Source organism: Aulonocara sp. 'chitande type north' Nkhata Bay, linkage group LG6 (genome assembly GCF_057382095.1).
Source record: "Aulonocara sp. 'chitande type north' Nkhata Bay isolate Kocher_YH1m ecotype deep benthic linkage group LG6, A_spYH_male_GT1.1, whole genome shotgun sequence".
Classification (NCBI taxonomy): Eukaryota; Metazoa; Chordata; class Actinopteri; order Cichliformes; family Cichlidae; genus Aulonocara; species Aulonocara sp. 'chitande type north' Nkhata Bay.
In genome coordinates, this window is record NC_141349.1 from 32635837 (window position 1) to 32651741 (window position 15905).

The 15905-nt window shown below is 36.4% G+C and overlaps 2 protein-coding genes, 7 non-coding genes and 2 pseudogenes across 15 annotated transcripts in view; 8 read left to right on the forward strand and 3 right to left on the reverse strand.

Moving 5' to 3' along the window:
* The window catches only part of micu3a (mitochondrial calcium uptake 3a), a 43547-nt gene extending 41045 nt beyond the window's left edge, over positions 1-2502 (forward strand). For 4 of the 7 annotated variants that reach the window (XM_086296352.1, XM_086296348.1, XM_086296354.1 and 1 more), the window contains 2 exons: positions 863-927; positions 1329-2502. In XM_086296352.1, the coding sequence (XP_086152478.1) occupies positions 863-927; positions 1329-1335 (72 nt within the window). In that variant the 3' untranslated portion in view covers positions 1336-2502. Of the gene's footprint in view, positions 1-862; positions 932-1328 lie in introns of those variants that run through there. The other 3 variants (XM_086296351.1, XM_086296353.1, XM_086296356.1) reach the window with 2 other exon arrangements.
* A 28-nt stretch (positions 2503-2530) lies between these two features.
* Positions 2531-15905, forward strand: part of vps37a (VPS37A subunit of ESCRT-I) — a 33262-nt gene continuing 19887 nt past the window's right edge. The window contains exon 1 of the mRNA XM_086296358.1: positions 2531-2659. The gene's annotated coding sequence lies outside the window, so the exon portion shown is untranslated. The remainder of the gene's footprint in view (positions 2660-15905) is intronic.
* Positions 3717-3932, forward strand: LOC147328167 (small nucleolar RNA U3). Its single transcript, XR_015130064.1, has one exon. It is a non-coding gene; the product is annotated as a small nucleolar RNA U3 (small nucleolar RNA).
* LOC147328168 (small nucleolar RNA U3) lies at positions 4487-4702 on the forward strand. The gene has a single exon (XR_015130065.1). It is a non-coding gene; the product is annotated as a small nucleolar RNA U3 (small nucleolar RNA).
* On the forward strand, positions 6044-6259 carry LOC147328169 (small nucleolar RNA U3). The gene has a single exon (XR_015130066.1). It is a non-coding gene; the product is annotated as a small nucleolar RNA U3 (small nucleolar RNA).
* Positions 7407-7610, forward strand: LOC147328170 (small nucleolar RNA U3; annotated as a pseudogene).
* On the reverse strand, positions 8880-9092 carry LOC147328171 (small nucleolar RNA U3). The gene has a single exon (XR_015130068.1). It is a non-coding gene; the product is annotated as a small nucleolar RNA U3 (small nucleolar RNA).
* LOC147328172 (small nucleolar RNA U3) lies at positions 11170-11376 on the forward strand. Its single transcript, XR_015130072.1, has one exon. It is a non-coding gene; the product is annotated as a small nucleolar RNA U3 (small nucleolar RNA).
* LOC147328173 (small nucleolar RNA U3) lies at positions 12972-13177 on the reverse strand. Its single transcript, XR_015130070.1, has one exon. It is a non-coding gene; the product is annotated as a small nucleolar RNA U3 (small nucleolar RNA).
* On the reverse strand, positions 14078-14281 carry LOC147328174 (small nucleolar RNA U3; annotated as a pseudogene).
* Positions 15110-15323, forward strand: LOC147328175 (small nucleolar RNA U3). Its single transcript, XR_015130071.1, has one exon. It is a non-coding gene; the product is annotated as a small nucleolar RNA U3 (small nucleolar RNA).

Below are 15905 nucleotides of genomic sequence, written 5' to 3' on the forward strand. Positions count from 1 at the left end.
TTATTTCTTGAGCATTTTAGATTCAAAAAAGAAGAGCTGAAATTTAAAACATGGGAGCTTCTTGTTGCCTGTTTCATTATAGAATAACAAATCAGTCTCTACCTTAAATGCAAACTAGCTTTACCTGTGCCAGGATTTAGTGTCACAGAGTAACAAAAAAACAGGAAATCCAAAACTACAATTATTATTGTTATTCAGCTGTTTCTTAAACCTTTTTTGTAGAAGAAGTTCTGCTGGTACAACTAAGCCATCCTTTACTCATGACTGTTTGTGCTCTTCAGTTGCAGTCAAGTAGTTAAGGTAAATCAACAGTTACCCAAAACAAAAGAAAAATGCATTTAACATACACACATGATAACAGGGTTAAAAATATTGATGAAAAACTTTTAGTAAGCATCAGGAATGTAACAAAAAAAGCTTAAATGGAAGATAATTTGAAGGCTTGTGGGTTGGAAATCACCTATAAGCAATTTGGTGATGCTGTCAGAAAAGGCCATACTGCCCCCCAGTGGTGGATTTTGATGCAATAACACTGCTCAGATCCTTTTTTTCTACAGAGGTTGTCATGTGATAATAAACTTGGCACCACTGTAGGCCTGGATGTTGCACTTTATATGGTCCCGTATGTCCCTTTTGATGCTGTCTTGGCCTCACTCTCTTGGCTTTTTAACAGTGTTCTCTTTTGTCCTTACTTTGCTGATGTACCTCTCTCTTCATCTCCTTTCTAACCCATGCTTTTTTCCCTATTGTCACGAATTTACCACACTTATACTTTTGTTTTTCTCACCTTCCATGTGCCCACCACTTTTCCGATTGTTTTCCTGTCTTCCTGCCTCACTCTGGCTGTCTACACACATCTCAGGGCTATAAAGCTGTGGAGCGTGCTACCTCCTTCAGGTCCTGTCTGAAGAAGGAGCTGGCAAGCAGATAAGTATCACTAACAGCTACAGTTCAAGGAGTTTGTTCGTTGTTATTTCTAGAGTTGCAGGTAGTTTCTTGACTTGAATTCAGTCTGGATTATGACTTCTTTTGCGTGTCTGATTCACCTGAACTGTTTAGCCTTATTACAATGTATCTACAGAATGGGTTTTCATATAATTCATAGAGTATACTGTACAATATTTTGTGAACCTGTATGTGTAAGAGTAGGAGCAGTAGGTTGCTGAATATCTTCAGTAATATCTGAGGGCATTTTACTCCACTGTGATACTTTAAAAACTGCCACTGTGTCCCAGTAGTTGCCATATTTTAGTTGACTGTACATTTTGAATAAAGTTTAAAGGTAGTGAGTTGTTGAAGTGAACTGCGTCCGATTGCTCTGTGGTTACCAGGTGAAGGGCAGACAGCACACCTCCTTCTCCAGATGTGTTCGCTCTGAGGCCCGGAGACAGGTGCACCTGTTGTGGAGGAGGTACAAGGAGCCATAGAGAGTGGACGAAATCTGATGGAGCTTCGACGTTAATTAATCAGGAGGAGCCAGTATTTGTGGAGCAGTTCTCCTGTCGACCTTCAGACTGTACATATGTGATTACTGCAAGCATGACCGCACAAAGCCGACTGATTCTCTCTGTGATGATAATAAGTGTCATTCTTTTTGTCTTTTTTTTTTGTTGCCCTGTTTCCAGTCATCCATCCATCCATTGATCTGATGTCAGTTATCCTGGGTATGATTTACATGTAGTTAAATGTTGATTTGTTACGATAGAAATTTAATGTCTGTTCTAACGCGATACCTCCACAATGGTGGGAACTTTGTCATTTTGTTTTTTATAATAAGGAGGAGAACTTTTGGTTAACACCCTGAAATCTATAGGCCCAAAAGTTGCTTTCTTTACTTTAATTATTGCATTTATTAAAAACTTGCTTTGTTAGTTCCGCTACAGCACTGCAATCTATAGGAGCACAAGAATCTTTAAATGAGTTCTAGGGGATTAAAGTAACATCCATATAAAACTGATAACAGTTATACAATATGAAACCTGCATGTTGCTGAAACTATATAATTAATTGAATATGTTGTGGATCTGTAATGTCCTCAACTCATTTATATTATGTTAAGCAGTAGTTCCATCTAACCCCTTACTTTTTGTTGCACGAACAGTATGACTCACACTACTGTTGCAGTTAGGAATGCTTTATTATCTTAATACTACAGCAGGTCTTGGTATGAAAAATGTATTTCAATATTTTTTCGGGGTGAATGTTTTTGCCTCTTTCGTGTTTCCTGGTTTCCTAGTATTCATAAGTAGATGCACACATAGGTGCCTTTGATCCACCCCCCTTTTCCAAAGCAATTCACGAGTTTTTGAGCTTTTAATTTCAAATACAAAACTTATGCATTGATGACTACACGTTGTCTTAGCATGACATATGTCTGATAATTGGAACATCAAGTTGAATTGTCTTAATGTATTATAAATTGTTCTGATATTTAAAACGATCATTTAAATGTAACGAGTGCGTTTGTTTGATTAATTTCATGCACGAATAAACTATTTTAAGAAAACACGCGAATTTCTTCTCTGTCCCTGAGCATGCGCAACAAAACAAAACGTTAATAACTGGGGAGTCTCCTGGCTATCTGGCTTTATTTTAAAGCTTTTAAAAATTGAGACTGTTTCTTTAAGACAAAGCGAATGTGCTGTTGGACAACATGCTGGTGAGTAGTTTGTTTCAAAGATGATTAAAAATATTTTTATAGAAAGAAAATTGAGATGGAGGCGTGGTGTCTCTGGGTGAAAACATTTATGTTAGCCGATAATTAGCTACAGCCTGTTTAAAATGTAGTTAAAAATACTGTCGACTGAGCCTTTTGTGGCGCACTTTTATTTTAGTTTTCGCCCTTAGTGTGTTGCTTTTAGTTGAAGGTGAAACTATTTCACCTAGCTTTTTCAGTTAAAGTTAGGCGTCCGTGTTGAAGTCATTCGACGCCTAGTGAGTTTTTCTAGGATGTTGTGTACTAATGTAACGGAGTTCTTTTTATTTTTATTATTTTAAGCAAAAATTAACCGAAATATAAATTTTGGCAGTCTTCTAAACATTGAATATCGCGTGACGATTAAACTCTGTTAGCCAATGAAATGCTGCCCTCGTGTGTCGTAACAAGGGTAGCTGCGGTGCTACACGTACAGATTCGACGTCTTATATTACAAAAGAAAAAACAATAGACGTGTCTCTTTTTTGTGATTTATGTATCGTTAATATTTTAACCAATTGTTACAAGTTTAAACTTTTTTTTAATTAAACAAATTGTAATAGTGGTTTCTAAGCGGAACGCTTCCTCTTTTCCAGATTCATGTCAGGAGTATAATAAGCGATGCACCACACAACATTTATTTAAACTTAAGGTTACTGCTATTTCCATGATCAACGCATTGTGTCTTTCAATTTTTATGTTATTCACAACTTTATATTTAAGGGAAACAATAAAAATAACGGTTGTTACAGATTTTTGAGTGAAAATAAATAAATTCGTATAGTGATGTATGCGATTGCTTTCGCAAAGCATTGTGGGACTGGAAACTGGATTTTAAAACTTAAATAAACAGCTTTAGCCACACTTTTAGATCTACTTGCATAATCGTAGCTCTGTAAAAGTTATAGTCTACTAACTCCTCGCGGACTGATCGTTTAGGTCATGTTTAACAGTTGACATAAACCGTGAGTGAGAATGGCGTTCCCGAGAATCACTTCTTGCTTCGACCCAGAATTTCGTTAAGACTATACTTTCAGGGATCATTTCTATAGTTTCTAACTTGAGAAATGTGTTTCTAAAGTGTTTGGTCTCGCTAACCACGATGAAGAGTCGTGATATTCCCTTCTGAGCGTGAAGCGGATAGAGAATAATGATTCAGTTCATACGTTCTCTATCATTGATGACCGGTCTTTACTTCCTTGTGGAGTAATGAGGAAGGGAATATGATCAGAGTGGTTACGAATAGTGTGCAAAAATTATACATGGTATTAAAGTACCTAATTTTGATAACCTTTAGCTATAGCAGTGATGAATGTTAAAATAGCTTGAGTTTCAGTGGAACAGTTTACCTCATCTCTAGAACAAGTCTCAAATTAACTCTTTTAAGTCATGTGTACTTAAATTGTGCATTAAAAAAGTCCCTCGTGCTTGAGGGACATTTACACAACCTATCTTATTTGTCAGTAAGAGACTGGCCTTTTGAATCTTTTCTGCTTCAACAGAATGTCGCCACAATCACAAAGTCACTTTTGTAACCTTTATTTACACGTCAGGTTCCCTAATAACTTTTATAAAATTGATCTGTTAGTCTGGCCGTTCTCTCCTGTACATTTGCTGTCAGTATTGTTAGAGGTATCCAGTGATTGGATGTGCTACATAGTATTATTTGCATAAACACAGTTGATTGGCCAAAACATGGTAACAGGCGGAGCGTATTGAATGTCAAAGAGGAACCCTGAGTGCGGAAGACTTTACAGAAAAGCACATGCAGTTTCCACATGTCAATACACTAAGACTATACTTTCAGGGATCATTTCTATAGTTTCTAACTTGAGGAATGTGTTTCTAAAGTGTATGGTCTCGCTAACCACGATGATGAGTCGTGATATTCCCTTCTGAGCGTGAAGCGGATAGAAAATAATGATTCAGTTCATACGTTCTCTATCATTGATGACCGGTCTTTACTTCCTTGTGGAGTAATGAGGAAGGGAATATGATCAGAGTGGTTACAATGGGTACAAAAGAAATCATATAAAGCTATCTTTTCAGCAGAGATGGTTTCCTGTGGCAGGAACAGGTACTACATAAAAGTGTTGTCTTCATTCTTTTTGTTAACACCATTTTGTGAAATAACCGTACAGCCAGTACTTTTAAAATATAAAACAGGGCTTCTTATCATACCCAAGTATCAATAATTATTATCAACACATGATTGTCATGTCATTTTTGAGAGTTTTATGGATTTTATTCTCACCTACTTTGTATGTAGACTGAGTAGATCCCAATAATCTTTCTTACAGATGTTTCGACACTGCTGCATTTTGTGTAGGAAGGAAAATATATTCCGGCAACAAAACCAAATTTATATAGACAACAGAAAAAACAAACAAACAAAAACCTTCCCCCAAAAACAAATTAAGAACAAATTACACAAGGAGGAGGACGAATCCAAGGCCTTCAGCATCGAGCCAGACCGGACTAGCTGAATCCGTACTGATAAAAAAAGAATACCCAGTTCTACTTTATCACACTGATTACCTGCAGGCCTTACTGAGATATTCAAGTGATAGATTCGGCCCACGGAAACATGTGAAATTGTTTTTTTATTGGAAGTTAAAAAAAAATCTCAAACATGAAGTGAGAACAGGTCTGAATCAAACCTTTTTGTCCAGTCATGTGTTTGTTTATTGTACATAGAACAAAAAAAAGCACATTTAAATTCCAGGTCTACAAAAACAATTTCAGAACATGTATGTGTAAAAGATGTGTAGTTATACTTTTTATGTTTAGTTACGCTTACTATACTACAGTTAAAGAATTCATAATAAACATATTCATGATGCACTCACTTCATAAATCATGAGCCAACTTTATAAGTTAAAAATATCAGTAGTCGGGTCAGCTGTGTCTCTCTGTTGTCTAATAATCTGTCTGTATGTGAAGGAACCTGCAAGTTAGCACAGTCTATTTATGTACTCAGATTGCTAAACCACCTTATATTTTTTGTACTTCATGTTTGAGGGACACTTACACAATCTGTCTAATTTGTCAGTGAGTGAGAGGCGGGCCTTTTGAATCTTTTTAGCTTCAACTGAATGGCGCAACCATCACACTTTTGTTTACTTTTATTTACACGTCATGTTCCCTAAAAACTTTTATAAAGTTGATCTGTTAGTCTGGCCGTTCTCTCTTGTATGTGATTGGATGTGCTACACAGTATTAATTGCATAAATACAGATGATTGGCCAAATCGTGGTAACAGGCGGAGCTTATTGAAAGTCAGAGAGGAACCCTGAGTGATGAAGACTTCACAGAAAAGCAGATGCAGTTTTCTGATGTTAGCACACTAAGACTATACTTTCAGGGATCATTTCTATAGTTTCTAACTTGAGAAATGTGTTTCTAAAGTGTTTGGTCTCGCTAACCACGATGAAGAGTCGTGATATTCCTTTCTGAGCGTGAAGCAGATAGAGAATAATGGTTCGGTTCATATGTTCTCTGTCATTGATGACTGGTCTTTACTTCCTTGTGGAGTAATGAGGAAGGGAATATGATCAGAGTGGTTACTAAAACTGTTTAAATGAAACTGAATGATTGGTTTATACACTGCTACAGTAGTATTACTCTGTGTTAATGGCAATCTGAGCCTTTCCTTAATGTCACTTCTCAGTGGCACTTCTGTGAAATCGCCTTGCACAGTTCAAAACCGGTGATACTTATACCAAATTATTAATGATCAACATGTTTTTCATATCTTCAGTAGATTTAAATGCCTGCTACTTTGTATGTGGGCTGAGTAGGCCCCAGTAAGCTTTGTAAAAGATTTTTCAACTACGGTGGCATCAAGTGTGATCAAATGTTGCTAATTATGCTGATGGAAAATGAAGATGAACAAGAGAAAATCAAATGTCTACATTTGTCATGTTTAACATATTTCGGGGTTCAGTTAGTGTCTTTTTGGGCAGTTTACCTCTTTAGCCTTGGAAACGCTGCAAGTATACATAGGTAGGCTAACCTATAAATATGAGGATATATGACTTATCATTCCTTCCAATCTAAAGGATCATGTGTCCTTGGAACAGATGCAGCCGTGGGCTATTTTTTGACCTCCACAGCTGCATCAGCAAACTGTCCTTTGCTTCTGCTGCTGGAGTTGATGACTTTTAACATTTCAAGGAATTTATGTTGTTATCTGTTTTGTTCTCCACTCTGCTAGTCAAACTTTTAAGCAGAAACTAAGCCAGCAGTTGAAACTGGGGCAAAGCGCACCAAAACCTATATTACTTATGGTCATGTAACACGGGTGTTTCGAACTACACTTTGTAGCAGCGTTTCAAAACATCTGCTTAACACGCTGCTAAAACATAAATATCGAGTCCCATCCCTTTCCATCCTACACACTAGAGGTAGTTCTCAGAGGCATGTCTCAGTGTTATGGAGCAAGAGGATTGACCAACATTGGTATTTTCTCTCCTCTGTGTCTAGTGTGTTGCTCTGGTTTCATCAAACAGCAGATTTACGCAGCTCCTCTAATGCGCACACTCTTTGCTCCTCTGTCTCTTTACATCCTCTGTATTTATGTTCTTTGCATAAACACAGATGATTGGACGAGACATGGCAACTGCACAAGGTTTATAGAATAGCAGAGAAGAACCCTGACTGATGAAGACTTTACTGAAAACCACATGCAGTTTACACATGTGAGCACACTAAGACTATACTTTCAGGGATCATTTCTATAGTTTCTGACTTGGGAAATGTGTTTCAAAAGTGTACTGTCTCGCTAACCACGATGATGAGTCACGATGTTTCCTTCTGAGCATGAAGCTGGTGGAGAATAATGATTCATTTCATACTCTATCATTGATGATTGCTCTTTGCTGAGCACTGAGGAAGGGAACATGATCAGAGTGGTTATAAGAGTGTTAAAAAGTAGTAAAGTGTGATTTAGTTGTTTTCTTGGATGCTTGTGTTTAAAGTTTCTGTTACAGACACTGTTACCTTATTAAAAAGTCATCTTAGTTGTTGCACTGAAATCTTAAAAGAGGACTGAGGACTGTTGGAGTGTCAGGTTAGTAAATTAGAAAGAAAAAAAAAGTTATACATCCTTAAATGTTATCCAGGTGCTTTTACACAGTCTTACTTCTTAATGACTCAGAGACATGAACCTTTTGAATCTTTTCAACCTGAAACAAATAGTCTTTTTCATTAAGTCATTGCTTTGTAACCTTTATTTACCATCCCTCTTACCTGTTTTTTTTTTTTCTTTTATTTAGTGCTGTCATTCTCTCTTACATGTTTGTACAGTGTTTTTTACATAGACTGGAGGAGCATGAAGCTGATAGTTTTATTTCATGTGTTGTCTGTTATTGACAATCAGAGTGGTTACGCAGCCATGCCAAGAGTAAAATTACATTAATTCTTTCGAACGGAAAAGCCTCTGAACCTGCTTTTAAAATGTGCTTTATTTTAGTGATTAGAGTTAAGCACCAAACCAGCAAACATCTGTAGGTTTCTATCACCTGGCTCTGATGACAGAGTCCACATTTTACATGCGTTACAAGTGGTGACTGTGATGGTGACTACTGAATTCTATTTCCACGTGGGCTACCTTGCATGGGATGATTGTACCTGTGTTTTTAGTGCTATAACCTCAGCTTGGTGAAACATATTTAAAGCATTTCCTATAACCCCTCAGATCGTATTCCCTTTGTCAAAGCTCTGAAAAGAAGTAATGAACATTGATTAATGACAGAAAACACATCCAACAAAAAAAAAAAAGAAAAAACAAGAATTATGCGCCTGAAGTCAAGGTTTATTTGAATTCTGCTAGTTTAGAGAGAAAATGGGGTTACAGGTTGTTTGTTTTTTTGGAGTTGTGGTCCTAAACTCTTGATCAGCTGTAAACAGCCTGTTTCTGTTTAAGCCTTGTTTTTAATAAATTGCATTCTCAAAAAAAGTTTGCTTGAAGAGCTGGTAGACTGACAACATTTAGTCCAAGTTTAAGAAATTCTTCTTCAACAGACTCATCTCTGTCACTCACTAAAAAAAGAAAATTTGTTTAAAGTCCCTAAAATAACCATTTGTTGTTTTTTTAGTTAATACAACCACAGAATTCTACTTACACATGAAGAAACTTGATTGTACCTGTGCTTTTAGTGCTATGACACCAGCATTTCTTAGAACCACTCAGATCATATTCCCTTTGTCAAAGCGCCAAAAATAAACAATGAACAGTCATCAATAACAAAACACATGACAAAGTCACAGTTGTCTGTCATTTTCATGCTCAAAAGGGAACATCTCAACTAATCATCGTGGTTAGCGAGACCATACACTCTAGAAACACATTTCTCAAGTCAAAAACTATAGAAATGATCTCTAAAAGTACAGTCTTAGTTAAGCAATGCCCAGAAAGAGCTAGTGATTCCCAGGACAATCACTCTCACTAATGGTTTGCCTCAGCTTTCAAAGCTGGTCAAACATGAACATTAGCTCAGACAATGAGACGTAAATGCAGTTTGAAATTTGGTAACTGCTGTTCTATGTAAAATGTGTCCTTTGTCACCACCTCGAGGTGTGGCAGAGGTTGGCATCCTAGACACTCAAAAGTAAAATATCCAATCTAAAAAAGTGAATGTAATTTTACTTTCTGCATGGTTCTGTAACCAAACATACAGCATTTTGCAGTTGCAGATACCATTCTCCAAACCTGAAGGCAATGCGTTACGTGAGGTGCTATCATCATTGTTCCACAGAGTGAGACTGTCAATGCAAAGTTCAGTGCACTTACTGAAATTAAAAACCAAGATCTGCAAATACACAAGTGCAAGGGAGCATAATGTGTGATCTAAAAATAGCAGCCAGAGGTGTGCAAGAAGACCTTAATTCAATTCAATATTTTATTGTCCCACAACACGAAATTAGTATAGCACCAAGGGCAACAATAAGAATAAACAAAACAATAACAAAAAGCCACAAGACAGTTATTTTCCATTAAAGAGATGGGTTCAGTAAGGATAAAAGAAACCTCAAGTTTTTTGGTCTTCCTCACAGGTACTCTAAAACAACAGCCAGAGGGCAACAAGTTAAACTCAGTGTGAAGTGAATGGTTAAAACAATTAACAATAGAATGAGCCTTCCTCAGCGCATGCTTGTTATAAATGGTCAAAAGTCTGTCTTGCCAATGCCCTGAGATTTTGCTGGCAGTTTTTACCAAAAGTCCCAACTGATTCTTGTTCTTCAGAGTCACGTTACCAAACCAAGCAGCGATACAGAAAGAAATAACAGATTCAGTAAAACTTCTGTAGAGCAAGGACAACATTTCAGATGAGACAGTAAAGATTTAATATTCCTTAAATGTGAGATTGGCCAAATTTTGATCAGGTAATGCTCTTAGTTTTCACAAATCTGCTGTCAGAACATTTTAATCCCGCCTGATAGGTGGAAAAGTGGACTTTAGATATTTTCAGACTTTTTGAAAGCCAGTATCATCATCAAAGACCCCTCGCACCCTCAACACTCACTTCCCCCCCCTTCCCTCTGGTAAACGCTACAGGTCCATCAGGTCAAAGACAAACAGACTCAATAGAAGCTTCTACCCACAGGCTGTCAAACATGCCCTACCTCCGCCCTTATTGGAGAATAACTGCACTGCCAACACTCTTGGACATGACCTCTTTAAACAGTATTTATTATAACCATATTTATTATAGTAGCAACAGTATCCCCCCCCCCCCGCCAAACATACACACTCAATGTGCAATAGCACTGATCACACTGCACCTCACAATGCACATGCTCCTCATGTATGTGTATGTATATATATGTAAGCGTGTATGTGGAAGTTTGTGTGTGTGTGTATATACATATATGTATGTATCTGTATGTATGCATGTATGTAGCCATATGTATGCATGTGTATGTATAAATTGTACATATCTTTCTTGTGTAAATGTAAATGCCTGTGTTATTGTGTAGATTTACAGAAAGATGCCAAACTGTGTTTCATTGTTCTTGTAACAGTGACAATAAAGAGGTATTCTATTCTGTTCTAAGTTCCCTTGCACTTGTGTATCTGCAAATCTTTTTTTTTCAGTAAGTGCATTGAACTTTGCACTGACAGTCTCATTCTGTGAAGCAATGATGATAGCACCTCAAGTGCGTTCAGATTGGAGACTGCTATCTGTAACTGCAAAATGCTGTATGTATGGTTACAGAACCATGCAGAAAGTAAAATTACACTCATTTTTTAGATTGGATATTTTACTTTTGAGTGTCTAGGGTGCCAGCCTCCGCCACACCTCGAGGTGGTGACAAAGGACACATTTTACATAGAACAGCGGTTACCAAATCAAAACTGCATTTAAGTCTGAGCTAATGTTCATGTTTAACCAGTTTTGACAGCTGGGGCAAACCATTAGTGAGAATGACTGTCCTGGGAATCACTAGCTGTTTTTGGCCATTGCGTAACTAAAATTATACTTTCAGGGATCATTTCTATAGTTTTTGACTTGAGAAATGTGTTTCTACAGTGTGTGGTCTCGCTAACCACGATGATGAGTTGTGATGTTCGCTTTTGAAAATGACAGACAACCATGATTTTGTCATGTGTTTTGTTATTGATGACTGTTCATTGCTAATTTTTGGAGCTTTGACAAAGGGAATATGATCTGAGTGGTTCTAGGAAATGCTTTAAATATATTTCACTAAGCTGGTGTCATAGCACTAAAAGCACAGGTGCAATCATTCTATGCAAGTCCCTTCATGTGTAAGTCGAATTTAGTAGTTGTATTAATAACTGAAAATGAGAAAACAAATGCTTATTTAAGGGACTTTACACACATTTTCTTTTTTTAGTGAGTGACAGAGACAAGTGTTGAAGAAGAATTTCTTACACTTGGACTAAATGTTGTCAGTCTACCAACTCTTTAAGCAGGTAGAGACATCTAGTGGCCACTTGTATTATTGGTGTCAGATAATAGTTTGTTGAAATAAAAACCAAGATTTCTAGATACACAAGTGCATGGGAGCATAATTATGGGAGTCTAATGAATTAGACTAACTATTCACTTTAGCTAAAGTTATTAAGTCAGCTAAAGAGTTAGGATGCTGTGTAAGACATAAATAAAGCTAAAATACAAAGGTTTGGACACTGTTTTGCATGTTTCCCTACTGTAGGGGTCTCTGCAAGCATACAGGACTCTGAGAGGGTGCAAGATGACAACTTTGGAATTCTACTAGAAACAGTCGATCATATTTGTTTGTCAAAGCTGAATTCAGGGCAAACTACGCTAAATTAGCGTTTTGAGCTAACAGCTACAATAAGCATAAAAGTTACTGTACGGCTATCATTTGTTAACATGACGCTTGTTCTTATACATGTAATACATTTATTACCAACCTGAGAGTTTATCCGCTGGTCATTCGACATAACAAATGACTTCTGATGTCTTAATTCAGCTCAAGATGCTGTAGATTCCCGTCAGTAACACTTTCGGTCCGCTAGTAAAACGTAGTTCTATTAATCTGCGCTCGATTACTCTTGAACCAAAACCGGATGTAAGTCCCAAAAAACTGAATTTTGGAACTGAAATTGAATTGTAGAACTGAAACTGAATGGTGAGAAGTGAATCTGAAATTATTCGAGAGCTACATTTTTAAAGGATAAAATACGGTTTCAAAGCAAATGAATTCATTTTCAAAATATAAAATTCAATTTCAATTAAGTGATGATCATTTTCGAACCAATAAATTGAATTTCAAATTAGGCTAATTCATATTCAGTTTTTAAAAGCATTTATTCAACTTATAATTCAGAATTCAAATTTAACTTATTCAAAAAGTTTCTGATGGCACAGATTTCTGCCCATACATAATGTATGATCTATAAATAGCAGCCAGAGGTGTGCAAGAAGAAGACCTTAAATGTGAGATTGGCCAAATTTCGATCAAGTAATGCTCTTTGTTTTAATCCCACATGATAGGCGGACAAATGGACTTGAATGTTAATCTAGTCATCTAGTGCCCACTTGTATTATTGGTCTAGGGTTAACAATTTATTTGATAATTTCAGCTTAGCACTGACCTTTATTTGACCATTAAAACCAGAAATCACCAGATGGGGAAAAAAACAGCAACACAAATTCTTTAATCTTAAACAGGACTTCCACTCTTATCTGATTCACTATCTCACTGAGCCACAGGGAAGTAATAATGAGCTATTAAACAGATAAATGTTACACAAATTTTTCAGTGCCTGTTTAACACTTCTACAACCACTCTGATCATATTCTCGCTCTTACTGCTCCAAAGTAGAGCAATAAGCAATCATCAATAATGAAACAGCACAACACTTTGTTATCAACTTCATGCTCAAAAGAGAATATCACAACTCATCATTGTGGTTAGCGAGACTATACACTCTGGAAACACATTTCTCAAGGCAAAGCCTATAGAAATGATCCCTGAAAGTATAGTCTCAGGTTACAGGAGGGTTAAAACTGCATCTCATTCATGGTAGCATCATTCTTACTCACGGTTACTTCAGTGGCTCATCCAAAGATACCAGTGCTTTTCTTCCTTATTTTAAGAAATAGTTAAGAAATGTGCCACTAAAACACATTTACTTATTTATTTGATAGATTTGAGGGTTTTTTTTAAGTTTATGTAGTGGCAATCAAATTGAGTCATCCTCATGAGTCGTAGTCCTGTCTGACTGAGAATTTTTTTCTGTTCTCTTTGCTTAAAATCTAGCTGTTCTCTATCATATTGAGAGTATCTCTCTCCACTCCGTTACATATTCCATATATACGGGGTTGAGAGATAGTCTCTTGCTCAGAGAACCAAGGTTACAGTGTAACCATACGTTACCCCCAACATTTGGTGACTTTTATCTAAAAATTAATTTTCCAGAATGATGTTTGCTTAATCATTTTTTAGAACTCTCACGATTGCATGACACACTATACTAAAACTCATGTAAGTTAAGACTACACTTTCTATAGTTTCTGATTTGAGAAATGTGTGAGTGGTTGCATGAATGTACAAAAAAAAATATTGGCTTGACTGCTTTTATCTATGACTGTAGTGATGCTGGCTTAGATGTAGTTTTGATACATTGCTTAGTGGAAAGAAAATTATTTAAGCAATATTTGTTCTGAGAACCACTGTATTAGATAATTCTATTTAGCACTGATCTTTATTTGACCATTTAAAACAAAAAATCACCAGGTGCAAAACAACATAAACAACAAACAAGGTTTTTTAAATTTAGATAAGACTTCCACTCTTGTCTTCAATGTGCTACAGAGAAGCACTGACCAATAAGTAAATAGATGCTACATAAATATTTTTCAGCAATTGTTTTTTAACACTTCTACAACCACTCTGAACATATTCCCTTCGTCACTGCTCTGCAGTAGAGCAATAAGCAATCATCAATGATGAAACAGCACAACACTGTCATCAGCTTCATGCTCAAAAGAGAATATCACAACTCATCATCGTGGTTAGCGAGACCATACACTCTAGAAACACATTTCTCAAGTCAGAAACTATAGAAATGATCCCTGAAAGTATAGTCTTAACAAATCTGCCAATGGAAACAACAAGTCACTCTCAGTACAATTATTCTCACTCAGGGTGTTGATCTTTTAGAAATCGTCTCATTGTCTAATGTTACTGTTTGTCTGTTTGTTATGATTTTTAGTATAGTGTGTCATTCAATCATGAGTGTTTTAAAAAAAATGGTCAAGCAAACTTCATTCTGAGAAATAAATTTTTAGATAAAATGTTAGATGTTGTATCTATTTCATGCTTAGAAGTATCACAAGTAATCATCGTGGTTAGCAAGACCATACACTTTAGAAACACATTTCTCAAATCAGAAACTATAGAAAGTGTAGTCTTAACTTACATGAGTTTTAGTATAGTGTGTCATACAATCGTGAGAGTTCTGAAAAATGATTAAGCAAACATCATTCTGGAAAATTAATTTTTAGATAAAAGTCACCAAATGTTGGGGGTAACGTATGGTTACACTGTAACCTTGGTTCTCTGAGCAAGAGACTATCTCTCAACCCCGTATATATGGAATATGTAACGGAGTGGAGAGATACTCTCAATATGATAGAGAACAGCTAGATTTTAAGCAAAGAGAACAGAAAAAAATTCTCAGTCAGACAGGACTACGACTCATGAGGATGACTCAATTTGATTGCCACACCATAAACTTAAAAAAAATATCTCAAATCTATCAAATAAATAAGTAAATGTGTTTTAGTGGCACATTTCTTAACTATTTCTTAAAATAAGGAAGAAAAGCACTGGTATCTTTGGATGAGCCACTGAAGTAACCGTGAGTAAGAATGATGCTACCATGAATGAGATGCAGTTTTAACCCTCCTGTAACCTGAGACTATACTTTCAGGAATCATTTCTATAAGGTTTGCCTTTAGAAACGTGTTTCTAGAGTGTATGGTCTTGCTACCCACGATGATGAGTTGTGATATTCTCTTTTGAGCATGAAGCTGATGGAGTAGTACTGTGATGCACATGTTCTTTGTCATTGATAATTGCTTATTGCTCTACTGTGGAGCAGTAAGAGCGAGAATATGATCAGAGTGGTTGTAGAAGTGTTAAACAGGCACTGAAAAATTTGTGTAACATTTATCTGTTTAATAGCTCATTATTACTTCCCTGTGGCTCAGTGAGATAGTGAATCAGATAAGAGTGGAAGTCCTGTGCTGTGTTGCTGTTTTTTTTTCCCCATCTGGTAATTTCTGGTTTTAAATGGTCAAGTAAAGGTCAGTGCTAAGCTGAAATTATCTAATAAATTGTTAACCCTAGACCAATAATACAAGTGGGCACTAGATGACTAGATTAACATGCAAGTCCATTTGTCTGCCTATCAGGTGGGATTAAAACAAAGAGCACTACTTGATCAAAATTTGGCCAATCTCACATTTAAGGTCTTCTTCTTGTACACCTCTGGCTGCTATTTATAGATCACACATTATGCTCCCTTGCACTTGTGTATCTGCAAATCTTGGTTTTTATTTCAATAAGCTATTATCTGAGACCAATAATACAAGTGGTCACTAGATGTCTTGACCTACTTGAAGAGCTGGTACACTGACAACATTTAGTCCAAGTGTAAGAAATTCTTGTTCAACAGACTGGTCGCTGTTACTCACTAAAAAAAGAAGAA